This window comes from Saccostrea cucullata, unplaced genomic scaffold (genome assembly GCF_032062105.1).
Source record: "Saccostrea cucullata isolate Sc308-1 unplaced genomic scaffold, CSIRO_AGI_Scuc_v1 ctg141, whole genome shotgun sequence".
NCBI classification, from domain to species: Eukaryota; Metazoa; Mollusca; class Bivalvia; order Ostreida; family Ostreidae; genus Saccostrea; species Saccostrea cuccullata.
The window spans coordinates 97,501-125,123 of NW_026940735.1; the positions used below are offsets into that span (position 1 = coordinate 97,501).

The window sequence follows — 27,623 nt, forward strand, 5'->3', positions numbered from 1 at the left end:
TTCGGTGTTAAGTATAGTTTACGGTTGTGAAACATAGATTATCGCGTTAACTATAGTCTACAGATGTGAAATATAGATTAACGTTGTTAACTATAGTTAACGGTTTGTAAACTATAGTTTACAACCGATAAACCTAGTTTATCGATTGTGAAACTATGATTATCTCATTTTTGTGAATTTGGCCTGCCATAGACGTTACTAGTGAGGGGGGTTTAACTTTCGAACATTTCTTCTCTGAATTTTCTGTAACATAGTTTTTAATATTTTTCATTAATACACAACAAAATTGCCATTTTTCTTAAGTATTAAAAATTATAATTTGTAAAAGTGCAAGGATGTGTAAAACAAACTCGTCCAGAAATACGAAGCTTAAATAAATTTGAGATGAAAAAACTATTTATTATTTTTAGTATGAAATACTTTTGCGATATATAAATCGTAATATTATACAAAAAATTTGAGAAAATATTAACTTCAAAACTTTGTCCATGTACCTTTAAATTATCATCATTCATTTCAGTATAAATACACAGGGGAAAATCTTAGGGTCAGCTATTGGAAAATCTCTTAAATTTTCAATATCACAATCTGTTGTACCGGTATATTTTTTGAGAATTTCGAAAACAGTTTTAAAAAACGCTGTATTGATAATTACAGAAACAAAATACGAAATACAAAACAGATATTCAAGAAACGTGTTGTCTAACTTTTACATATTTTGTACGTAACAGGAAGGATGCAATCGGACAAATTTAGCTGCAATGTATTGTTAGGTAGTGTAGAATCAAATTATTCCAATTATTAAAAAATAATTTAATTATATTGGCAGGAAGTAACCTTAAATAGTTGAATTTTAAAAATACATAAATCAAGTAGAGGTAAAAAAGTTTTCTTTTTCTTGTAAATAGATTTTGCAACTTTATTTAGATTTAATCAAATGAGTTCCTATAAGGATATAGTTATATCAAATTCTACCTACCCTGTGCTTTTGCCCTTGCTCCCCCGGTTGACATGTTTCTCAGTTGTGATGTTTTACATTATTATGTTCGGTAGCTGAAAAAGGAAGTATTCCCATTGCAGTTATTTTCAAAAAATCAAAAAAAAAGTTCATTTTTTCAATGACATATTTTTGAAAAATGAAAGTGGTTTTACTATGTTTTTTTCAACTTTATTTGAATAATACAGTAATAAACTACTAAAATTCACTGCATTGCAGAAAAGAAAATATTTCTTTTAAAACATATTGACATTTAAACTTTAATGTCCTTCCTGTTACTTTCGTAAAAAAGAGCTGTGAAACTCTTTCAAAATTTTCATCTAATAATCTTTTGTACGAGGGTTGTCCGTCAAGTTCGTGGAAAATATTGATAATTACTGTCAAACATTGACAAAATATCTAAAACTATTGCTTTCATTTAATTCATGTTTCATTTTATAAATATGCTAGTTTTCAACAAAAACAAAGCACAAATAGTTATACTTTTATCAGACAGAAAAAAGACACACACTCATACCCGGAACACTAAAACGAAAATTCTTGACGTTACCCAACGTCAAAAGCTAAATACGAGCACATGTTTTTTTTTTTCTTAACATAGTCACCGCTTAACTCAATACATTTATTATGTCGTTTTGACCAGTCAAAAAATGTGCACAAAATTTTAAGGTTTCATTCGTAAAATAATATTTAACAATGCCTGTCTCATATTCTGCAATCAACCAACCTCTGTCCGTGTAAAGACGATTTTATTTACGGAAATACGGCAAAGTCATGTTTACACTATGAAATTTATTTTTTACAGCACTGCAATCTAAGAATGATGGTTTTCCTTCACGTGTCTCATCTTGTAAACTGTTCATTCAGTCCGAAAATATTATATGCCACTTAAAGACACTAGTGAACTACTTCTTTTACTATGTTTCCCCGATTTTTTTTTACAGAATGTACTGGTATCTGTAGGTGTTTTTCCGATGTCTATACGCAGGATTTTATCAAGCACTGCTCACTGCTCATCTATTCCGTAAACGTCTCTTTTTTGAACAATTCCGATCCTGTTTTAATATGTTTTAACTTCGATTGCTCAGCCATTTTGAAACTTTTAACGTACAATTTTGCAGGTTTGACTGGACCTCAACCTCATAATGTAAAATTCTTCCAGATTTCCCCAAAATTTTATAAAATACAAATGAAATTAATAAAGAGATAAATAATTTCTTTAATTAAAATTTTGCAGTGCTACGGGTCTCCATTCCAAGTCTAATTATGAAGCCATAATTGTAATTAAATATTTGGAATTGAATAAAATTTTACATTTTTCAATTCACATTTAGTAAAGGATTAGAAATATGCCAATATTAAATATCAATGACACAACTTTTATTAGATTTTTAGCTGGTCCACGAATTTTACGGACAACCCTCGTATATTGTTAAAAAATGAAAAAAATATCATTGAATGCCAAGATGTTTGACAATATATGAGCGTTTAAAAGCATGTCAAACTACCATATACCAAGCAGAAGCAAAATCTACAGGTTTCTCTTCATGAAAATCCTTATTGCGGAATGTTTATATACTATGATTGGAAAAAAAAAACATTCTTGTACATTATGTTTGTGATTAGAATAAATTACAGAAAGTTATTTAAACAGGTGCTCTGCCAAAGCAATTTAAACTAGGAAAATATACTGGTAACAGTAAGGACTCGGGAAACAGGAAGGACAAAACAGTAACAGGATGGACAATGAAATCTACAATTTAAATAAAAATTGACTTTTCTAACTTTATTGGTTAAGAAAAGAGAAAGAAATGTAGAATAAAAACATGATTTTGTCAAATCTGGCAAATTCGAGACAATGAAGACAGATTATTTTATTAACATATTAAATAATCTCATTTAATTGACGAAAAGTCTGTTGTGGTTTAATTGTATGCTTATACTAAGTACAAGTTAATTTGGTTGCAACATTCCTTGGTACGACCTATCTAATATCACACAACTTCCGTTTCCGTTTGAAAAAATCACGGTAACCTGCACAACAAAATTTTCCCCTCCCATCCTTCCCAATAAAGTAATAATATACGAAGACAGCATCGCTATTCAAACGATTAGGTTCATTGGCCAAGTTCGCCATTGTTTGTAAACAATGCACTCGTTAAGGGTCAAAGATTTTGACCCAAAACACAAGCAAACGAAGGTGAATGACACGAAGTGTCAAATTAAACAAAAACTTCGTATTGCTATAGCTGAAAATACAGCATTATCAGTTCGATAAACACTATAAATAATCCAAATTTGACTGAAAATCCTTGTCGAAAATATAACGTGTCTTGTTTGGAATCGCGTTACACTAAGCACTGATTGGTTGAATGGAATCACGTGACCTAAGTCATCTCTTATATGATCCCTCAGTACTTTGATTTGATAGAATATATATATATAGATATATGTAATAGATATAATTTTAAAATGTCCTTAAATTCAATAATCTGCCGTAAGAATTTTATCTTTCAGACACAACAGACTTCACCTTCAATAGGAGCAGTCCAAAAAAAAAAAGCTGTGTGTGATTCAATGGATCGTGGGCGCCTTTTCCAAGCAGATGACTTATGGAGACATAGACATGACTTTTGCTGTGAACTATATACTTTAGAACTTTTTATTCAAGTTATGACCTTAATCCTGGTATTTATATACCTATGTAAGTTTTATCATTTGTTTTTCTTAAAATTATGAAAAATTTTAAGTTTTGCAACAGCATAGAATACCTTTAATAAACAAAAAATGAAGTGATATATATTTTAATAACACTTTACAATTAAATTTCGTAACAGGATGGACATAACTGTCTTTCATTGATACTGTCTTTTTACAATTGGTTCGAAAGCATAGATATATTACTGCTGTGATCCTTGAGACAAAACCTTTCTTTGAGCTTTCGCAAAAGTGGGTGGCAATTTAATGAAAACATAAACTTTCAAGTTAATTTGCTGTATAACAGATTATTACAAAAAGTACTTAAGTCCTAAAGAACTGATATGGCATAACAGTATGTGCTCTATAAAATTTCTTTTCGGCTTTTGTCATTTCATATTACCCTACATTTCGTTGTGCCATTGCTTGCAGTTAGAATATATTCGCACTCTAAGAAGAACAACCAGTATAAGTGTGTGTTTGTGAAACTCTTATCATGATGATCCCATAAGGCAGTTTATGGCGAAGGCTCCAGTTTCTCAAGTATAAGTCAATATCCATGTTGTTACCAAAAGAGATACGTGTCTCAATGAATACATCTGTGAAATATGAAAGCCCTAGCAATTACCATTCAGGAGTTATGCCCTGGGATTAAGTTTTTTTTTAAGTAAGTCAAATTTCAAGTTCAAGGTCAAGGGACAAAATTAATGGTGCTGATGGGGACATTGTCATAAGAAATATTAAAGCTCAAACACAAACTGCTCGAAAGTTACGGCCATGGTTCAAGTTTTCCAAAAGTAAGTCAAAGTACGCTCTCCATGTCCAGGTCAAAACCTTAGTATCCAAAGACAGATTTTGTTATAAGACATACATCTGTGAATGTGAAGTTCCTAGTATGTGTTGTTTAAAAACTATGACCAAGGTTAAATTTTTTTTTCTAAAAGTGAGTCGAACTCTACGGCAAGGCCAAAAGGTCAAAAATATCTCCCCCCCCCATGAAAAGGACTTGTTACAATGAATACACGTGTGAAGTATGAAAGCCTTAGCTCAAAATGTACAAACTTAATGGCTGGTGTAAAGGTTTGGCATGTTTGGGGGTAAAAGTAGGTCACACTCCAAGGTCAAGTAAAAAGATCAAATAAGTTGAAACACAAAGAAAGGTCTCATTACAAGAAATACATATGAATAATGAAAGCTATAGCTTCAACGAATCAATAGTTGTTGGCAAGATTGAAGTTTTTGCGTACAAACAAACAGACAGACAAGCAGACGGACAGGGTAAAATCTAGATACCACCTGAATCTTCGAATACGGGGCATAGAAATATCAATGAAATATATGGAGATAACGAACAGTATTCGAGCTCAAAATTCCATTTAATACAATATAATAGGAGCGGAGCAAACATGGACCTCCAAAACATAATAGGTGGGATAAGGTAGAATGGAGGGGTGAGCACAAGAAAAACACTAAAAATAAAAAACAAAATGAAAGTAGTCTGAATACGATATTGATAATTGCTTAGTTGTAATAAAACTTGCCCCCAAAACCGGATGTATAAAAGAAATTTTAGTTGTAGACATTTTTTCTGTCGGAGGGGGGAGGATTGGTAAGCTGACAAGAGTAAAATTTTTGAATAATTAAAATTGGGGGGGGGGGTATTGTGCTTTAAGAATTATGGTAAATGAGACTTAGGTTACTTTTAAAACTCTCTTTTAAAAGCTTTAATGAGTTTATAGTTAAACAACCTCTCAAAATCACTTTCAAAATTATACAGATACATGGGCAGATCGAAAAGGGGGGGGTGTACTGCTACCACCACCCCTTTGTAATTCGTTTTTTTACTTTTTGGTTTGTCAAGAAATTGCTGGGTTGGATTTTTTTAATAGGAATGTAAAACACCCCCCCCCCCCCCCCAAAAAAAAGTCATTGATTCGCGACTGCTGATTTATGGTCATGTGCTCAAAACGAAAGTAGGGATATCAGAGCATATCAGTTTTCACTAGGATTTTATTAAATTGTGTGAACTAGATGTCCATGTAATAAAACATATTAAATATACTCAATCAAATTCATTCGACATATTTGAAGATTATTTGAAATCACCTTTAGGGTTTATCTATAGCGAGCTTCTCTGATGATGTGTATATAATTGAGGTGGTTCTGAGAATCAAATACGAAATTTTATACTTACTGAAAATAACAACACATTGATTCACTCATTTCCTTGGAACATTTGTTTTCCCATCCCAAAACAGACTGAAAAATTCCTTTTTCAAATGTTTAATTGCATACTGGATTTCCTAATCTAAAAATAGAAGCTCCATGTTTCCGTTCCCTCTAATATGAAGATAAAAATAATCTTACAAATTCCCGGGGAATTTAAAATGACCCCATATCCCTGTAATGTTGTAAGGAGAAAAGCTCCGATACTATTTGAAGAAAAAACTGGTAACAAAAAGAAGAGTCGTAATATGGGTGTTTTTGACTCATGTATTTTAAAATTAAGCGCGAATTCATAAAGTATAAAGTTGAAATAACTAAATCTACACCCATAGGAAATTATAAATTTATATTACACACACAAACACATTCTAAAAGAAGATTCAAAACCCTCTCTCGCTGCAGCAAGTTCAAGAATTTTAAAAATGAATACACCAGGCCATCTATAGTGATTTGATAATTTGTTTGCCCTCTAAGGGTCATTTACATGTAAGTTATCTATGAAACGATCGTTTTTACAGAAACTGTGTGAAAACCCTCTCTCGCTGCAGCGGTATCTGTTCAAGAATTGTAAATGAATACACCAGGCCATCTAGAGTGATTTTATAATTTGTTTGCCCTCTAAGGGTCCATTAAGTTATCTATGAAACGATCGTTTTATAGATATGAAACGATCGATGATGACCTCAAATGGAACCATTCATATCCTTGTTTCCTCATTACGTTTAATAGTCAATAAGGACATGCCGTTGAGTAGCAAACAAGTTGAGAGACATAAACATCATACTTAGAAGGTGATTCTGGAATAATACCACGTAAAAAAGGAAAGTTGTCGATGAAAAAGCCAAAGTAATCTCGTTTGACAAACAATTTAGTTGTTAATGGGGTCTAATCGTCTGTAATCAGTGAGGCATCCAACTATAAAAGCAATGTGACAGACTCTGTGTTGTCTTTTATTTCAAGTTCACTGGGATATATCGTGTCGAAATATGAATGAAATTAAACAATTTATGTTAATTGATAAATTAAAACGTCGATTTTTCTGAATTTTGAGTCGAAAGCCGCGTTTCTGAATAAATTCTGCTTCGTGGGAATATAAAAACAGATATGCTTATAAAGGAGCAAAATTAATGACCCTCGGATTACCAATATTTTCAAAACTCTTTATCTCCGTAGACAATATAAATGGTGTCAATGAGGAACATGACCAACTTTAGAGTATTTTGTGTTCCTTTTTTATAATCTCAAAAAGCCTGTTTTTTTTTTTTTGTTTTGTTTTATCGTAAGCGATGGTTGAATGCAATTTGTACAAAAAGTTGATGAGAGAGACTTTTAAAAATATAAATTTTTCTGAAAGTTTTTTGGAATTTTTTGATTGAGGATTCACATCTGATTTATATTACTTCTTGAATGTGCGGAAGCACAATATGACATTAAATTGTCTGAAGTTTTTCATTTCATAATTATATATTTTTTTAAGGAGTAAAGTCTGCCCGTTTTGAGGCTTGTTGGAACATTTGCTGGATCCGACGACGAGTCTTTGTTTGCAGAGATTTTAATGACGCTTAGGAACCTTGTATTGGAAGGAAAGTTCCAACTCAGCTTTGTTGACTGGTATTGTAAAAGTACAAAGTATTACACACTGAAATGTGATGTTGGAGAATATCATCCTTGGAAAGAAAATTGTGAGTATCTGTGGGATTTCCAAACGTAAAATTTAATCCAACTTCCAAAAAAGTAAAAACAACGGGCAAAGACATGCTTGTTCCAAACCTCGTCTTCTGGAAGCACAACATATCGTTCTTGTAATCTCTCTCTAACTTTTCAAATATCTATCTTTTAGTTAGACCGGAATAATAGATGGTTTGCTTTAATATTTCCTTTTCTAATACAATTCTTTAAGATATGTCTAAATTTAAATACTTAATTTTTTTTAATATTATTATTTTATAAAATTTTAAAATGTATCATTTTCATTTTTATAAAGTGTTTAGCTCTTCTTCTTTTTTATATATATAATTGTTTCGGTTTTGGGCATAACCATCTACAGAATTCATAATAGAAAGTTTGACGCCAATTTTACGATGATGCCTTCAACGCCTTAATTCTCAACTATGTTAACATCATCAGTGATGAAGGGTCCACCGGGACTAAGAAGTAGAAAAGCAGTTACACATAAGAGGATTTAAGCGCATGTGACTTATCAACAAAACTAAATACTTCAGGCAAGTAAGAACAGACAGACATACAGATGATTATAGGGAACCTGCAGAACTAACAATAGAGAAAGAAAACGTTTAAATAAAAAAAGAACCTTTATTGTTAATATATTTTAAATTTCTTGACTAATATTTTCATTTTTTTTTGCCATTTGATAATTGTACATGTACCAGTTAGTTTTAACAAGAGGCCCACGGGCCTTATAGGTCACCTGAGTATCAAGTAACAACTTGCCAACAATTAATTGAATTTTGTTCGTGTTTTAAACAAGAGGCCATGGAATTCACAGTTTTGAAAGAGGCACCATTGCAACATCGCTTATCATAATCATATACTTAGCATGCTTACTCTAGTTAATTAATACCCAAAGGTAGATCAGAGTAACAAAGAGAAAATGCATTTCAACTTTATAACCAGTTGTGCATCCTACCCCACAGGAACCACTGACACTGGGGCTAAATATTTCAAAATTATAGAATATTCATCACAAATATTTGATTAATACCAAAGAGCAAATTTCAAAGCATTAATTTATTTTCAGACTATGTACCCCCCCCCCCCCGATACCCCTCACCCAGGGGGCATGAAATTGATTATTTTGCTAGATGCACCTTTCTTCATCATAAATATATATATTAAGATCACTGGAATAATACCTAGGAGCCATGGAAAAGATTTTCAAAGATTTCATGCATTTTCACTATATAATCATTAGAGCCCCACCCTAACACCAGAATCCCTGACCCAGGGGCCATAAAATGTTGGAAAAGGCATCCTTCGTCATCATAACTATGTACATAGTTCATTGGTTTAATACCCATTAGCAGAGAAGACGATTTTAAAGAATCAATGTATTTTCACTAAATAATCAATAGAGCCACGCCCTTACACCACAACCCCCAACCTAGAGGCACAAAATTCATAATTTTGGAAGAAGCACTTCTGCTCATCATAACTATATACTTACTTAGTTTGTCTAATACCCAGGAGAGAATAAATGTATTTTCACTGTATAATCAAAAGAGCCAAACCCCCTTACACCAAAACCTCTGACCCAGGGGCCATGAAATTCACAAATTTGGTTGAGGCACTCTTGCTTATTATAGCTATATTCTATAAAGTTAGTTTATTTAACACCCAGGAGCAGAGGGGAAGATTTTTGAAGAATTTATGCAATTTCAATATATAATCATTACAGCCCCCCATCCCTAACCCCCACCCCCACCCCCACCTAACACCAGAACCCTGACCCAATGACCATTAAATTCACAATTTTTGAAGAGACACTCTTGGTCATCATAACTAGTACTTAATTAATTTGATACCCAGGAGCAAAAGACAAGATTTTCAAAGAATTGATGTATTTTCAATGTATAATCAATAGAGCCCGCTCTAACTCCAGAACCCCTGACCCAGGGCCATGAAATTCACAATTTTGATGAGGCACTCTTGGTCATCATAACTATGTACTTGGTTAGTTTGTTTAATACCCAGGGGCAGAGGAGAAGATTTTCAAAGAAATAATGCACTTATACAATATGATCAATATAGCTCCACCATAAGACCAGAATCCCTGATGCAGGGGCCATGAATTTCACAATTTTGGTAGAGGACTCAAGGATAATTAAAATCATGCCAACGGTTTGACTGCATGATGTCCAGGAGTAAAGAAGAAGATTTTTTAAAGATTGCATTAAATTTGGTGATTTTGGCCCCATCCCTCAGGCTTCAGGGGGACAGGGACCATGAAATTCATAATTTTTGTCCCCCTTTACCCATAGATGCTGTATACCAAAATTGGTTGAAATTGGTTCAGTCGTTCCAGAGAAGAAGCTAAAAATGTTCAAAAGTTTACAACCGACGTACGTCGACGGACGAAAACAGATAGCAATAGGTCACCTGAGTTTACTCAGGTAACCTAATAAGTTAAAATTTAAGTTAAGTTTTTAAAAACATATTCTGTTTATCAATATGCACAATTGCTAAATTGTTTCGACATCATACTTTTATTGCATTGATAAATTAGGAATTTATTTTTGTACAGTAGTAATGCCTGGAAAACAACTGTGGAATTTAAATATAACGGCATAGCTTCTCAAAAAAATATTTAAAAGAAACAGTGATTGATTGTTTTTAAATAACCAACTGTTAATCATACAACCGTTGTGGTTTAAAAAGGATTCATATCTAATCTGAATAAGAATTTTGAAATAACTGAAGTATTGTTAAAATTTGTAAAACAAAAATATATCTATCTCTGAAATCAAATAAGGGATGTACTTATAATGCTTAAATTTAAAGCTCTAACGCATACACCCATTCCTTCCATATCACTGCAAATATCAATATTATAATAATTATTTATATTCAAAAGTAAATACTACTAGGCCCTATTTCTTTTTCAGATCATTTACAATTTCATCTTTATCCCCTTCGATGTATCCACACAGTCTGTCGGCAGAAAATGGTCGCGGAATGCAGGACAAGATATCTTTCCTTAGATGCTCATGAGAGACAGTTTTATTTTGGTCAGTTGACATTGCATTGGAGCTTTGATGCCTATCACTAAAACTGGAGAGCGGAAACGAAGACAGATCAATTGCCATAGGAATGGGTACTTCATAACCTCTATGCATTGTAGTCGACGAAGAGAGGGATGTATTTTCGGAAGATCTGTGATCATTTGAAAAAGACGAAGGCGAATGAGCTTGATTGCTGGACGATGATTCGAAGAGTTGAGAAGACGTGCTTGCTGCAGGACTACTGCAAAAATTTAAATGTACGTTGTCTTGAACATGCCCTCCATTAGATGTAAACAATCTGTTGTTAGATTCAATGTGACATTCAAAAGGTATATTTGGAGGAAAGTTAAAATTGGAAACACTACTTGTACTGTTTGATAAGTTATTAGTTCTAATGATCTCGTCAGGAATCTGTTTTGAAATACTTTTCTTGAAACTATTTCCTGCCCTATTTTCCTCAATATCCAACTCCTTCCTTGCATCATTGGCGGGTTTTTTATGCTTATAGTTAGCATACCTATCATTAGAGGGCGAATCACAAAGTTCTAATGGCGTCCTGCGTAGGACGGGCGCTGTAGGAGGGTCCTTGAACAAACTGCCATTTGATGAGCTCTGATGTACCTGCTTCACAAAAGTTTCCTCACTGAAAACTTCTTTTTCTTGAGTGTTTTCGTTTTCAGTAAAGGTAGGTACCGTATATCTACATGGAATATCATAGCCAGTTTGATTATCTTTGAAATGATCAACCCCAGTGAAATTGTTGTGCAATGGAAATTGTAGGTCTCGAGGGCGAAAGCCTCTGTTTTCGTCCGTTTCTTGATAGTATACAGATGTCATAGAATTAGTTTGTGAAAGATGAAGATTTTGGTCATGCATGTCCTCTTTATCATCATCATTATCCTCGACTGGAGAAGGGGTTACCATCGTGTTGTTGTCACCTATCATTACGTTAGTTGCTGTAATATGCATTCCTTGGTAACTTTTCTCTGGAACTGTCGTCTGAGCACCATGCCTTTTTAACCACATGATTTCTTTTTCTCTGTGTTTGTTCTGTCTTTCCTTTCGAATATGCTTATGCTTTTCATACAATTTTAACAACATAGAACGGATGTCTTCATTGCTAATTTTCAAGTAAGCTAAAGGCGTTGCTATTTTGGCATTCAGCGGTAGAATCACTTCTTTCTCACCAAGAACCGGAATAAAACGTTTACCGTAAAGGAAATCCTGAAAACCAGTTTTGCATGTATAAGCCGCATATTTGGCCTTGGATAATTTTGTAAAGAAGTACAGAACTACTGAACTTCTCTCTAAATATTCACCCATGTAAAATTTTGCATCACCGCAATGCGTGACAACAATATCCCGAGGAGCACAGTCATTCAAAATCTCTTTTATCTGTTTGACAAACGGACCAACCCTTTCTTCCTCTTCGGTGGATGGTACAACCACAAAATCGGCATAAAAGTCAAAATTAGGAGGTAGTTTCCGCTGCTGCCTATCACAGGGGGAGATGCCTGAAAAGAATTGCTGTTGATGTTTTTCCCTCTCAATTATTGACTATAACAGTTAATTCAACATTAATTTGCTGTTATACAGGTAAAATACTCACGTGTATTTTTTCGTTTTACTTCACCTATTAAATGGAAGAATGGTAAGTATATGTTTTATTATAAGGAACATTTTGATTAAAGTGCATGTATATTCCAGCAAAAAAAAAAAATTTTTAAGAAAAAAAAATGATTTATATAGTTTCCATACCTGACATGATAATAATCAGTATTTGTTCATTTTATTTCTTTCAGCTCTAGAAAAATGATTTAAAAATGTTTTTAAATAAAAATGAAATTAGACTGCTTATTGTTTTTAGTTAACAAAGAAGACAGTCTTTCCACAATAGTTATAATCTTAATGACAGAGATTTTGAATCACATGGATTGCCTTAATTACTATTAATCAACGTTCATGTTTCCAGGAACATAAATTATTAAAAGTGTTATATTCTCTTTACTGGTAATTAATCCCAAAATATCAAATCTTGAAGAGTATGCCTTTACCCTTTGTGACAGTAAACAACTTAAAGTAAATAATATAAAGCTATCATATTGAATAACTTCTTATTGAAAATAAAATACAACTGTATGAACTGTATGTGAAAAAGGATAGAGGGTTACGAGATATGCCTGACAGTCTCCAGTGAAGGGTAACCAATTGTGTTGAATTTTTATGTCAACTTAGTAAACAGCTGTTCTTTCAATTTTTAATGATAGTGATAGTCTATTTTAGAAGCATGTGGCATGTGTGACATTTGGAATTTGACGGTTGTGTCCTTTTTTTTTATCATTAGCACTTAGCATTTCTGAAAACAAATGGTTTGTTTTTCTCTCGATGATTTGTTTCATAATGGTTGGTTTTAACAAATTTCAGCACTGGAAAAATGAAAAAAAGAAAGACTAAATTATGGGAAATGGTTATTAATAAAACTTTATTGTCCTCTGATACGCTGTTTGTTTAAATGTAAAAGAATGCAAAACTTGTTTTCTATGAGAATTTAAGATATTGCATGAAATATATGAAGATAACGAACAATTTTCAAGCTCAAAAGTTCATTAAACAAGAGGCCCGTGGGCCTTATAAGTCACCTTAAAATCATGTAACAACTTTCCAACAATTGAATTTGAATCATGTTTTAAACCAGAAGCCATGAAATTTACAATTTTGAAAGAGGCACCATTGCTTATCATAACTATACACTTAGCTTGCTTACTTTTTTTACTTAATAACCAGAGGTAGATCAGAGTGACAAAGAGAAAATGCATTTCCACTTTATCAGTTGTGGACCCCATACATCAGGAATCACTGACCCTGACCCACATCTTTCAAAATTTTGAAAATTTTATAAATTTTATTTCACCATGTTGTTGATTAATACCAAAGTGCATATTTCAAAGCATTAAATTATTTTCAAACTATGTAACCCCCCCCCCAAGTACCTCTGTCCCAGGGGGCCCGGAAATTAACCATTTCGAAAGAGGCAGCTTTCTTAGTCATAAATATGTACTAAGATCATTGGAATAATACCCAGGAGCAAAGGAAAAGATTTTCAAAGAATTCATGCATTTTCACTATAAAACATTATAGAGCCCTGTCCTAACGCAATAAGCCCTGACCCAATGGCCCTGAAGTTCACAAATCTCAAAGAGGCATCATTCCTCCTCATAACTATGTACGCAGTTCACTGGTTTAATAACCAGGTGCAAAAGAGAAGATTTTTAAAGAATTTATGCATTTTCACTATATATTCAATAGAGCGCGACCCTAAGTCAAGAACCCCCAATCCAGGGGCCATGAAATTCACAAGTTTGGAAGAGGCACCCTTATTCAACATAACTATGTACTTGGTTAGTTTATTTAATACTCAGGAGCAGAGAAGAATTTTTTCAAAGAAATAATTCATTTTCACTATGTAATCTTTATAGCCCCACCCTAGCACTAAAACCCCTGACCCTGGGGCAATGAAATTCACAATTTTGTAAGAGGCAGTCTTATTCAATATAACTATGCACTTGGTTAGTTTATTTAATTCCCAGGAGCAGAAAAGAAGAAATTCAACAACAAAAAAATATGCATTTTCACTATATAATATATATAGCCCCGCCCTAGCAATAGAACCACTGACCCTGGGGCCATGAGATTTACAATTTCGGAAGAGGCAGTCTTATTCAATATAACTATGCACTTGGTTAGTTTATTTAATGCCCATGAACAGAGAAGAAGAATTTCAAAGAATTTATGCATTTTCACTATATAATCTATATAGCCCCACCCTAGAAACCGCTGACCCTGGGGCCATAAAATTCACAATTTTTGAAGAAGCATTCATTTTCAACTTAGCTATGCACTTGGTTAGTTTATTTAATGCCCAGGAGCAGAAAAGAATTTCAGAGAATTTATGCATTTTCAATACATAATCTATATTGCCCCGCCCTAGCACTAGAACCCCTGATCCTGGGGCCATGAAATTCAAAATTTTGGAAGAGGCAGTCATTTTCAACTTAACTATGCACTTGGTTAGTTTATTTACAGCGAATTACGAAATAGTGGTAAAGTTTTCAATAGCTTGCTAGATAGCTCAATAGGGTATAGAATTTGGTTTCACAAGTATCACAGTAGGTTTGAATATAGGTCATGAGGTTACTCAGGTGTATCATTAGTTTTTACAGGTAAATGTGAGTTGATTTCAATGTTGTATGAAGCCACATGTATCTGCCCATGTGTTCTGCTGTAAATAGATGCATTATTCTTCTTTAATTGCAAATATTTTTTTCAGTAGAATTTTATGCCAACTCTTCCAGTAATGCATAAATCTTCTGCATACTGTACTTTCTACTAGCTGCAGATCTGTAGCATTATGGTTTTATATATTTGTCTTTGACCATAACGCTACAGATCCCGTAATGCAAAAAAGGTGCAATTAATGGCGCAATATTTTGTGCGCACTTTTGGGGAGAATTTCTCTACTTTCCAGCATCGGTAAATTAACTACCTTTCACTCCCTAATTCTAGGCACATTATTTAACTATTTTTATATTTTATCCATCTACCAACCCTTTATAGTCCTCTCTACAAGTGATGAACCCGCTTGATGAAAATTATTTGTTAGATTGCTGAAAATTCACTTCAAGCGAGTTTATTGCCTGTAGAGACAACTATAAATGGTTGGGAGGTTGATAAAAAATACATATATATTTGAAAGGTTTATTGACCAATGCTACAAAGTGGAGAAATTCTCCCCAAAAGTGCGCAAAAATATTGCACCGTAAATTGCACCTTTTTTGCATTACGGGATCTGTAGCGTTATGGTCAAGGACTAATATATGAAAACATAACGCTGCAGATCTGCAGCTAACTTTCTACTTGCTTTAAAGTCTTGTCACTTCTGAAACAAATACCTTTTTAATCTATGTTCGTGACCTGCAAGCAATCCCAAATTAGAAGGTATTTTTTTTCTTTAGGACAAAAATTTCATTCTTGTTAATAAACAACACGTACCAACAGCACTATGTGCTTTAGATTAAACTGTTAAAAATTGCTCAATCCTGCATCCGAATGTTTCCAAAACTGTGAATACACTACTTGTTAGCCTGTTGTTGTACTCTTCAAAATCTCATCACCCGTGGTAATTTGGTTAGATTTTATAATCTTGTTAGATTAATTTTAAAAGCTTTTAAAAAAGTATTTGAAAACCAATACAAGATAAGATATTAGGGAGGTTGAGAATGGAGGGATCAAACTATAATTATGCAAAAATTTGCAAATTTGAACTGTGGGGCCCATTCTAAGAAGGAACTTAGTTCTAGACTCTCATCATTGAGTAATTTTTTTTAGATTAATTGCTTTATAAAATTATCTTACTAATTTTTTTCATAAAAAGTATATTGCAAAACACTTAGCTTGAACAGATTTCATAGAGTTACTGAATAAAGAAATTTACTTGGTTTAGAGATGCTGATAATTAATAAATTCAATATGATTATAAAACTAGGTGTTATCTATATTATTATTATATTTATGTGTTTATTTATAATCAGTGAGTTGAGAGAGAAACTTCCTAACCTTAGATATGTCATTCTTTAATTCAGCAAATTTATTGAAAAAATGCAATTAAAGAAGAATAATGCATTTATTTACAGCAGAACACATTGGCATATATACGTGGCTTCATAGAACATTGAAATCAACTCACATTTACCTGTAAAAACTAATGATACACCTGAGTAACCTCGTGACCTAGATTCAGTCTTAATGTGATACTTGTTATACCAAATTCTATACCCTATTGAGCTATCCAGCAAGCTATTGAAAACTTTACCACTATTTTGTAATTCGCTGTAATGCCCAGGAGTATAAAAGAAGAATTTCAAAGAAATAATGCATTTTCACTATAAATACCATTCAGCCCCGCCCTAGCACCAGAACCCTTGACCCTGAGACCATGAGATTCATAATTTTGGTAGAGGACTCAATGCTGATTACAATCATACCAACGGTTTGACTGCTTGATGTCCAGGAGTAAAGAAGAAGATTTTTAAACTAATTTTAGTTGTTTTGACCCGACCCCCCCCCCCGGCCCAAGGGGCCAGGGACCATTATGCCAAATTTGGTTGAAATTGGTTCAGTGGTTTCAGAGAAGAAGCTGAAAATGTTCAAAAGTTCAAAATGTTCAAACGGACAAAAACGGATAACAATAGGTCACCTGAGTTTACTCAGGTGACCTAACAATACAAAATAGAAGCAGTATTACCCACCTACTGCTTTGCAAGTGTCGAAGCAGGTCTCGTCGCAAAAATTGAGACTCGTACATTGTATACATTGATTTCAAACATCATATGACAAAAATGACCCTTATGTAGTGGCACTTAAAGTTTATGTCGTTAATAAATTTCCTTTTTGGTAGGTGTAAATTATCGAAATGCATTATGTCATGTTTTGATAAATGTAAAATTTGAAAAAGATCTTGTCATGTCGTTTGTCAGATATGTTACTCTTCACGTAAGTTTTAGATTTGCTATATCATGTTTTAAGTACATTTTATTTCTACTGTTGTACTTTTTGAATTGTCATTTCCTATGTCAAGTTATTCCCTGTTCTGGCTGTAACAGACTGTTAACTTTTTCATGTTGTGTGTCAAATAAATCCTTTTTTTCCCTTTATTTATCATTATTGTGCCCCGCTTTTGCGAAAGCAAGGGGACATTAAATCTCATTCGTCTGTAAGTCTGTCTGTCACAAAAACTTTAACATAACTCATAACTTTTGATTGATTGTTGTTTAAATTCCCTCTCGAGAATTTTTTTTACACATATGCAGACGCCATCATTTGCCAGTGGAGAGCTGCAGATTTTGTCCTGTACTCGGCACTGAGCTTTGATGGGTCTTTTACGCGACAGCACCTACTGCGACACGGGGCCTCGGTTTATACAGTCTTATCCGAAAGAGCGGTCTTCACGTCCCACAGTGAAATTTGAACCCGCGACGTAAGGATCAACTCCTTACGTGGCGACTCTCAACACTGCACCACGCGGATGACCTCATACCTTTTGAATAAAAAGAGATGGGGCTTTCACATTAACTACTAGTATGTATATTACCTGTGACAAGACCTTTCTTAATATACTATGATTTTTGACCTCCTGGCCTTGAGCTTGAAGTTTGACCTACTCTTCAAAACTTTAACCTTGGTCAAAACTTTTAAACGAGAGGAAGTAGGACTTTCACATGTCATATGCATATTACCTGGGATATCACCTTTCTAAATAAACTATGATTTTTGATCCCATGATCTTGAACCTTGTCGTTTTATTTTCTTTGCAAAAATGTTATTTATTTCTTGTAATGTTTGATTGAGAAGAGATAGAACTTTCATATTTGACATGTGCATTTCCTGTGACAAGATCATCCCGAACATATTATGATTTCTGACCCCTTGACCTTCATGTTTGACCTAAGTAAAAAGAAACTTTATTTTTGAATGACATATGATAGGGCGTTCAAATTTGAAACAATATGCCATAAACAATGACACAGAGACACCAAAAGCAGAGGGCAAAATACTTTGGATTTGCTTGTCGTATTTCAAGTTGTTTCCTGTCAAGATTTTAGAATTGTCAACTCTCATGTCATATTTCTGCTTTGTACTTTAAGAATCGACAAGTGATGAGAAGCTTCCTTCCATGTCACAGTTAGAGTTGTCATGGCCTGTGTCAGCTAGGTTAACATTTTATTTAGAATTTCCAAACGTCTCTTCCTTGAAAAAAAAGAAACCATCTGCGGCACTTCTCATGTCATATGCTTGCTCTTTAACAATAACTGTACCTATTATTTCACTCAAATTTTCAACTTTTGTCAATGCATTGACTGACGTCTTCTTGAAACATAATCCAAAAAACTGCCAAACCATAGTTGCTTTATTCTATCGAAATAATATCTGAAAAGTCGATATAATTATTTGACAAGTCAAATTTATGTTGTGACAAGTCGAGTTGTCAGATGCTAATGCGACTTGTCAGATAATATTGATAACTTGCCGTATCTTTTGTCAATTTGTGAGAAACATATGACGTCAAGAGGATGGCCAACACTAGACATTAATTATTTTCGTGCTGAATTTTAAAACACATGAATAAATGACAAGTGGTCAAAAAGACCTAACAAGTCAAGTCAGTATAATCATGTGACAAATCTACAGAGTTATCTGACAAGTGGTGACAGAAATATACAATCACAGGAAAGGTTTAGAAATATTTGAGGAAGGGGGGATACGGGAGTATAAAGATTGGCAACTGTTTTCACAGCTATAACATGATGTAATAAATTTTCAATTCACGAGTAAATGCTCTCGAGTTAGTTATCACAATACTAAAATATAAATCTGAACAACTCGTATAATGATATTAAAAATACAATTAGTGTATGCATATTTAAAAAAATGATTGGGGATTTTTGAAAAACTTGCTGAATTACTTAGAAAATGTCATTACATTGCATGTTTGGAAAAGATGAAACTTTTTACAAATACTTGGAAAAATAAAGTCAAAGTATACCTACCTGATAAAGGCAGTTGTCACAGAAATTTCTTTTCGAAGAATTACAGGGCAGTTCTTTGTAAGAATACTGTGATATAATAATAATTCGACTCTCTGTATCTAAGTGATAAGGAAGGATTAAAATTATAAATAAAACTGGGGAAATGTTCATTCATGATCACACAGCATGTTGATCTATATTTATAATTTTTCTAGAAATTATCAATAAAAATCAGGAAGCACTACGTTAAAACTTTAAAATCGTAGCTCTGTATTGAGAAGTTCTTTTCAAACTACTCCTGTTTTCACATAAATAGAAAGTGTAAAAATTACTTACATGTTTTCGCATTTTCAAAGTCGAATTCAATTCACACAAAAAAAATAGAACACTGTAGGTAGGTTTTACTTATCCATGATTACTCCTTTGCGGCATCTGCAACAAATATTTTTGATTTTAAGAAGTATATGGAATTTGATTGGACAAATTTGGAATTGTGATTAATATATGCATGCATTGTCTGACTATGATGAACACATAAAATACAGGTCTGTAAATAGCCAAGAAAGGAAGTGCAAGACGACTTTACACTTTCACCCAGACAAACACTATGACGCGGAAGGATCATATCTAGCATGTACATTCATATATACATGCACATAGCATTTAAAATCATTTTAGGGTGGTTCTTATTTTCTTCCGATTGACAATCTATGTCGTTTATCGGAGATCAGGTCTTCCCATATTTAATTTGTTGGAGTTCCCATTATTAGAAGACCTATTTTTGTTTTTATATGATGCAGAATTTATTCAAAAACTTATCATTAGAAGGAAACACTTGCTGTGGCCTTCGATCAACTCAACATTTAAATCGACGACGTGAACCCAAGTTACTTCCAGTCATATGTTAACTCATTATCTACCAATAAACTGAAAATAAAAAATATCACAGAATCTGACCCATTTGTTTCATAAACCTAGGGATAAGAAAAGGACATTAATGGTAGCCAAAAATCTTTTCCATTGCACCTGCTTTACGAGGTCCGTGGGTCCTGTGTTTCATTGTTTCAGTAGACTTTTCATTATCTATATTTGAGCTCAGTGGACTTCTTAGTTTGTTTGCTCTTTATTATCTCCTTATTTCTCTTAATTACTTGATGTGTAAACAAAACAGTATTTAAAAATTCGAACAAATGATACATAGGTATATGACGGGATAGAACTATCTGAATAAAACCCGACAAGAAGTAAGTATTTCAAGTTTTTATACAGAGGAAATTATCCGATGTATTAAGATGAAAGAGGGGATAGATCGAATTATCATTTTGTTAAAAGTCAATTTTTTATGAAAAATACGGCCTTTTTTTTCCATAAACATTAAAAAAAATGATTTCCTAGAAAATAGGAAAACGCCTTTTCATGTTTATCAACTATTGTCCGGAAGATGTCGGTGCGGGTTTTGCTAAAACCAACTAAATAGGAAACATCTGTGGAGTCGTGTTTGTTTGAAAACAAAGTTATCAATGACATTCATAAAAAAGCTGGTTACCTATAAGTGAATAAGGAAACTCGATAATTTAGGAATATCCATTAAGAAAAGGAAACGAACATTGGAGTTATATTTAAAAATGAAATACCATTGTATCTAAGCATTACATTTTTATATGAAATACTTTTCACTGCTTCTTAATTCTGATTGTAATTTTAAAGGAGTTAGTATGAATTCAGGTGCATTTGTAAAAGTTTTTTTTTTGCAAACATTCATTATTTTATAATCGAGGAGCAAACAATCTATAAGAAGATGCCTTAGAAAGTGCTTAGAGGATTATGAGTATTTTTTTTTATCAATTGGATTAATAGATTTGGTAATGGTTGCATTTATAACAGATACTGGTTAAATATTTTTTCATAATTTGATTTAAGCTTCAGAAGTCTAATTGCTATATATTATATTTGTCACTCTATTTTCATTTTCTGTCTTATAACATATATTTGTGATGCATTATAAATTCATTCATTTATTATTGTGCAATGAGATGAATACCTTATTAATGATGTTGTTTCCATAATAATAAATGAAATTGAGCAATTGACTCTCTTATGATAAACATTTATTTATCTTCCTTCGAAAATTACAAAACACAGAGAAGAATATATTTGTGCTTAACATAAATGAAATTTTTTTCAATCTCAGTTTCATAATATGTTCTGAGGTCTAAATTAGGTTTTGCAATTTTAACGTCGGACTTTAGTTTGCGTTTTTATATTTCAGTTCAAGAGATGGTTTTCTATTTAATTCTACTTATCATTGATTCGAGTTTTTAAAATATCTGCCTCTTAACAGAGGATTATGATATTTATCTGACATGTTGCAAGTTGATGTACACCACTAACTTAGTTGTTAAAATGTTGATTAGTTTGATACTATTTAAGGTTCTTTGAGATATGATAACTAGTTCGAAATATCTGAGGGTTTTCATCCTTTTCATTGTCTTGATATTTAATGTGCCATGTAAACGTAGGAATGTTAACGTAAAATATCAAATTCATATAAAAAAAAAAAAAAAACTTTGAGAACGTCGGACATTTCTGAGTAAATGATAACATACCTTTAGTTTCTTGTTTTGTTTCGCCAGCCTCCGCCCTTTCCCCCTCCTTTTTGATGGCATGATTGAAATTTAGCAATATCTAAAAACAAACTTCTTATAGTATATTCAGAACTGTGGCAATAACAGACCGATGATAAAGGACTGAATTTTCGTACCTTGTCATAACAACAGAAATTAATTGAAATAGATTGAAAATTTCATTCTTTAAAATATGTTCTCATTTTTTCTGTGAAGGCTTACAACATGTCTTGATATTGTGCACCTACTGGTGCAAACTAGTATATAACATTCCTTTTATGAAAAATATAACATCTCAAAATGAAAAAAGAATCAAATTCACATTTGTTTTCAACAGGCCTATCGCCAGTGCAAAATTTTCTTTTATACCTTGTTTTTAACAGCTTAAATTCATGAAAAATTTAGAAAAGGTTGTTAGTCCTGTTCCTTACTGCAATTTCAGACAATAAAATAGATACCCGTAACTTGAAAAAATGACACCAGGACTCACAGCCTGCCTTCTCAAGTAACGACACCGAACCGATGTCATCGTTACGAGCCAATTTAAAGTGTTTAACGTTAAATTTCTGACATCGGTACCTTCACGTATTCATTGCCGTAATGATTGTCGACTTTTAAGGCTAAATTTACCAGCATACACGTATAGAATACCATTCGGATAGCTTTCATATTTTCTCACTATATCACAAAAGGAACTCGAGGTTCATTCACACCTTGTGTACAAATAATGGTAAAAAATCTGTTTTGTTTAAAATGGGGAAAATTATTAAAAGACTCATTCTTACGTCATTTGCTGGCTTTTCTGAATTTGATACATAAAATCTCACAATTACGCACTGTGAAATTAAAGGTATGGTGCTAGCTCCTCAGTACTCGTACATCACAATTGTCTCTCTTTGACCACATTTTTGAAGCAAAGAAGCTTTTCATAATCACATTACCATTTCTTATTATCAAACGTTTACAAGTTGCTATTATTCTATCACAAATATACATTTCAATTAAATTCATTTATCAATCATCATAAACTGAAATAATAACACATACACTTCTACCTCACACACACCCTCACAACGCTGTCGATCGTATTATTTGAATGCATATAAACTCAACATCGTACGACAGAAACAGGGATATAATGCACTGTTCGATGTTGAGTTCTGCATTAAAATAAACCTAACTGATTAAGACCGGTAATACGGTCGAAATTTTTTTTTTATTCAATACTAGTAACCAAAACATGAGAGATTTTGGATTTATATATTTATTTTAACTCCTTCTTTTCTTTCTTTTTTGCTTTCTTCTGTTTTTTTGTTACATGAAGTTGGTAGAGCCTAGCTATGCTTAAAAGATGGTAAAACAGGTGGGGATTCAAACCCTGGCCCTGGATGCCCTTAGTCGATAAAAATAGATAGCAACTGTTCCTTCTCTACAGGAGCTCGGCAGTTTGTCGCTGGACTTTCTGAGGAAACTAAACGCCAAGTAATGGTCTAAATGCAAAGTACTTTATTGGTATGTGGTGGCCTCCTTATATGTATGAAAATTCTGGAAAGGGGGATTAAACAATATATAATCAATCAATCAATCTTTCGTCATGTGGTTTGTATACAAAGCCTTTGTACTGACCATGAATTGTACATTTTTTGCATTATTGAACGTAAACTATCGAAATCAAACAGTGCATGGATTAGTATTTTGTTGTTGTTGTTGTATTTTTCCACGAGTGAAAATTTATATAAAAATTTGATTTTCTGTCCATTTTTATTTCGTTTCATAACACTGTCTCAGAAGCCCCTTCCTAAAAGATGTGGCATCATAGAATATCAATTGTGAAATTGAAAATATTGTTAACATGAAGTTCAAGAACAAATGGGAATTTTGGAGGTCCGTGTTTGCTCTGTTCCTATTTTGTTTTGATTTATGGACTTTTGATCTTGAATATTGTTTGTTATCTCTATATGTTTCAATTTAAAAGTTTTAGTCTCTGGCAGAATGGTTTGTTTAATCTTGATTTTAATTCTGAAAATGGTAATCTAACTTATATTTACAAGTTCTTCAAAATCACGTTATTTTTTTTTTTAAATGTTTTAATACTACCAACAATCAAAATGGATTTGTCATATCTTTACTGGATTTATAAATTTAATAAAATCCTCACAAACGGACTTATAAAGCGAGTTACAGAAAATTATTCTACGAAGCCTATTTCTTTATTCCTCATTAAAATATTAACAGCATTGAAGGGAAAAAACTTCCTGAGTCCTGAATAACAATATATATTAAAAATGGGAGAAAATCAGATGTGGATACTTTAATAAATCCAAGAACTTTTAGAAAATTTGAAATCACAAAGTTTTACCAAAATCATTAACATTAAAACATATTTTTGACACTTCATACAACTATTTTCCGCGATACACTTAATTTCATGTTTTGTGACATAGATATCAGTGACAGCAGCTTCTTTTCCCCAATCAATTGAAATTCGTATATTTCATTGTCTTATCATTGATCATTTGCAAAATTATTTTGTTAAAATAATCTTATTGTACATACAAGTACTCTGAAGTTGATATTAAAAGGATGCTTGAGTTTTAATTGACAATTTCTTTGTAGTTCTTGTAGTCTTCCAACATCTGTCTGAGTTCATCTTCCATTCATTTTCCATTATTATTTCTTTCGTCAGGTTCCTTTATTTATAAAATACTGGTATGATAAAGTTTGGGTCTCCAAGTAAATTAGATACGCAAGAGTATGCTCTATAAAAGAACTATTTCTGAAACAAGGATAGCTTATAACAAATAGGGATATCAGCAGTCCCACTTTTGTCAATTCTTAGCAAATTCTTTGGTAGATATATTGACCTTGTCAGCAAAAAGTCAAATAGCTACTGAAGTTTTTCTTGCAAATTATTAGGCCATTTCTTTCTAAAGTATCTACGGATTTTTTTTCCTATCAAACCGAACATGACAAAGAGTACACGGCGGGTGTGAACGGTCAACGGGGATACTGATTCCTCCATGTCACCTGATCCTTGTATTGTTCTGTTCCTGATTTTCACCGTTTCAATGGACTTGTATGATCATCACTGGTGTTTGTTATCTTCATAATTCAGAGTCACTTTCGATCTTGAATAATATTCGTTTTCTCCATGTTTCATACTTTATATTTTATAAAAGAGGCTATATTTTTTGCATCATTTTTCGTGAAGGAAAGGGGTCCTGTGTTTCATTGTGGGTCCTGTGTTTCATTGTTTCAATAGACTTATCACTTTTCATTATCTATATTTGAGTTCCGTGGAATTCTGACTTTGATTTCCGTTTATTATCTCCTTATTTCTCTTAATTACTTGATGTGTAAACAAAACAGTATGTAAAATTCGAACAAATTATACATAGGTAAATGACGGGATAGAACTATCTAAAAAACAAACCCGACAAAATCCGACAAGTAGAAAGTATTTCAAGTTTTTATGAAGAGGAAATTATCCAATGTATTAAGGAGGCTGAGGGGTCAACAAATTAATCACATATTAACCACCAGATTTAACTTATTTTTTTAAGTTAGGGTATCTTGAGCTGTCAACTATCATTTGGCAAAGAAAAAATTCATACATGCTAGTATTAGTTTTAAAATTTCATCATTTGAGTATATCTTTATATGGAGCTCTTCTTTTTAAAGGAGATCAAAAAAGTCTGAAAATGGCTGCCACCCCAGCCTCTTTAAGATGAAAGAGGGGATAGATCGAATTATCATTTTGTTAAAAGTAAATTTCTTATGAAAGATACGGCGTTTTTTTTTTTTTTTTTTTGAAATTAAGACTCACTTTCCATAAACATTTTTAAAAAATGATTTCCTAGAAAATAGGAAAACGCCTTTTCATGTTTATCAACTATTGTCCGGAAGATGTCGGTGCGGGTTTTGCTAAAACCAACTAAATAGGAAACATCTGTGGAGTCGTGTTTGTTTGAAAACAAAGTTATCAATGACATTCATAAAAAAATCTGGTTGCAGTAAAACTCGTTTAGTACGAACACGGATATAGCGAATTCACGGATATTACGAAGTTTTTATGGAACCCCGGCAAAATTCTTAACAATTTTTTGTAAAATTTTACGGTTTTAACGAACTCTGATATAACGAATTTACGGATATAGCGAACTGATTTTGAGTCCCATTGAGGTTAAATATAATGAAATTTACATCTTTTATAACGACCCTTCAAAGATTATAAAAAAATAATAAATTGAACCTACTTTATTTCCTTTTAGCATTTGTATATAAAATTCAATTCATAAGAAAACCTACGTTATCGAAGATATGTCTTGTAATATTTGCTTCACTAACATACTTCGTAGCAATACTTGAAGAAAAACATGCATAGTGCGAATTCGCTATAATTATTATACGAATTCGTTATACGGATATAGCGAATTACGGATATAGCGAATTAAATTCACCGGTCCCCAGGACTTCGCTATAACCGAGTTTTACTGTACCTGTAAATGAATAAGGAAACTCTATAATTTAGGAATATCCATTAAGAAAAGGAAACGAACATTGGAGTTCTCTTTAAAAATGAAATACCATTGTATCTAAGCATTACTTTTTTATATGAAATACTATTCATTGCTTCTAAATTCTGATTGTAATTTTAAAGGAGTTAGTATGAATTCAGGTGCATTTGTAAAAGTTTTTTTGCAAACGTTCATTATTTTATCATCGATTGCAGAAGCAAACAATCTATTAATGGGTGCTTTAGAAAGTGCGTAGCGGAATATGAGTGATTTTTATCATTTGGGTTATAAAAGATTTGGTAATGGTTGTAATGGTTGCATTTATAACAAATATTATTTATAATTTGGTTTAAGCTTCAAAAGTCTAATTGCTATTATGTTTGTCACTTTATTTTCATTTTCTGTCTTATAACATATATTTGTGATGCATTATAAATTCATTTATTACTGTGCAATGAGTTGAGTAATTTATTAAATGAAATGTTGTTTCCATAATAAAAAAAATGAAATTGGGCAATATACTCTCTTATGATAAACATTTACATCGTAGTTATCTTCCTTCTAAAATTATAAAACACAGAGAGGAACATTAATGTTGTTAAGTAAAAATACAATAAATTATAATTTTACAATGTGCTGAACAGAAATTGTTATTGTTATCTACAAAAAGTGAAATGAAAAAAATTTCAAACTCAGTTTCATAAATATTCTGACGTCTAAATTAGATTTTGCTATTTTAACTTCGCACTTTAGTTTTGCGTTTTTGAAAACGTCGGACATTTCGGAGTAAATGAAAACATACCTTTAGTTTCTAATGACTGTTTAGTCTCGCCAGCATCCGCCCTTTTCCCCTCTTTTCTGATGGCATGATTGAAATTTAGCAATATCTAAAAACAACTTCTTCATAGTATAATTCAGAACAGTGGCAATAACAGACCTATGATAAAGGACTGAATTTTCGTACCTTGTCATAACAACAGACATTAATTGAAATAGATTGAAAATTTCATTCTTTAAAATATGTTCTCATTTTTTCTGTGAAGGCTTACAACATGTCTTGATATTGTGACTTACTGGTGTAACCTAGTATATAACATTCCTTTTATGAAAAATATAACATCTCAAAATGAAAAAAGAATCAAATTCACATTTGTTTTCAACAGGCCTATCGCCAGTTGATGCAAAATTCTCTTCTATACCTTGTTTTTAACAGCTTAAATTCATGAAAAATTTAGAAAAGG

At 32.5% G+C, this 27,623-nt stretch overlaps 2 protein-coding genes across 4 annotated transcripts in view; both read right to left on the reverse strand.

Moving 5' to 3' along the window:
* Positions 1 to 5,979, reverse strand: part of LOC134256090 (uncharacterized) — a 13,089-nt gene extending 7,110 nt beyond the window's left edge. Inside the window, exons 1-2 of the mRNA XM_062738696.1 lie at positions 5,889 to 5,979; positions 980 to 1,053 (exon numbers count right to left, since the gene is read on the reverse strand). Coding sequence (XP_062594680.1) covers positions 980 to 1,013 — 34 coding nt within the window. The 5' untranslated portion in view covers positions 1,014 to 1,053; positions 5,889 to 5,979. The remainder of the gene's footprint in view (positions 1 to 979; positions 1,054 to 5,888) is intronic.
* Positions 5,980 to 10,512: 4,533 nt separating this feature from the next.
* On the reverse strand, positions 10,513 to 20,081 carry LOC134256089 (uncharacterized). Of its 3 annotated transcripts, none has more exons than XM_062738695.1 (5): positions 19,578 to 20,081; positions 19,263 to 19,328; positions 12,418 to 12,463; positions 12,269 to 12,292; positions 10,513 to 12,173 (listed from the first exon to the last, which is right to left on the reverse strand). In XM_062738695.1, the coding sequence occupies exons 3-5, from the start codon at positions 12,422 to 12,424 to the stop codon at positions 10,528 to 10,530; spliced, it is 1,677 nt and encodes a 558-aa protein (XP_062594679.1). In that variant the 5' UTR covers positions 12,425 to 12,463; positions 19,263 to 19,328; positions 19,578 to 20,081; the 3' UTR covers positions 10,513 to 10,527. The 3 variants fall into 3 exon arrangements, with proteins under 3 accessions (XP_062594679.1, XP_062594677.1, XP_062594678.1); XM_062738693.1 differs by having other exon boundaries at positions 19,263 to 19,360; XM_062738694.1 differs by lacking the exon at positions 19,578 to 20,081 and having other exon boundaries at positions 19,263 to 19,554.
* Positions 20,082 to 27,623: the final 7,542 nt, after the last annotated feature.

Coding starts and splice junctions, on each gene's coding strand:
- LOC134256089 (XM_062738695.1), bottom strand. Junction 12,174..12,268: donor AGTAAAACGAAAAAATACAC/GTGAGTATTTTA, acceptor AATTCTTTTCAG/GCATCTCCCCCTGTGATAGG.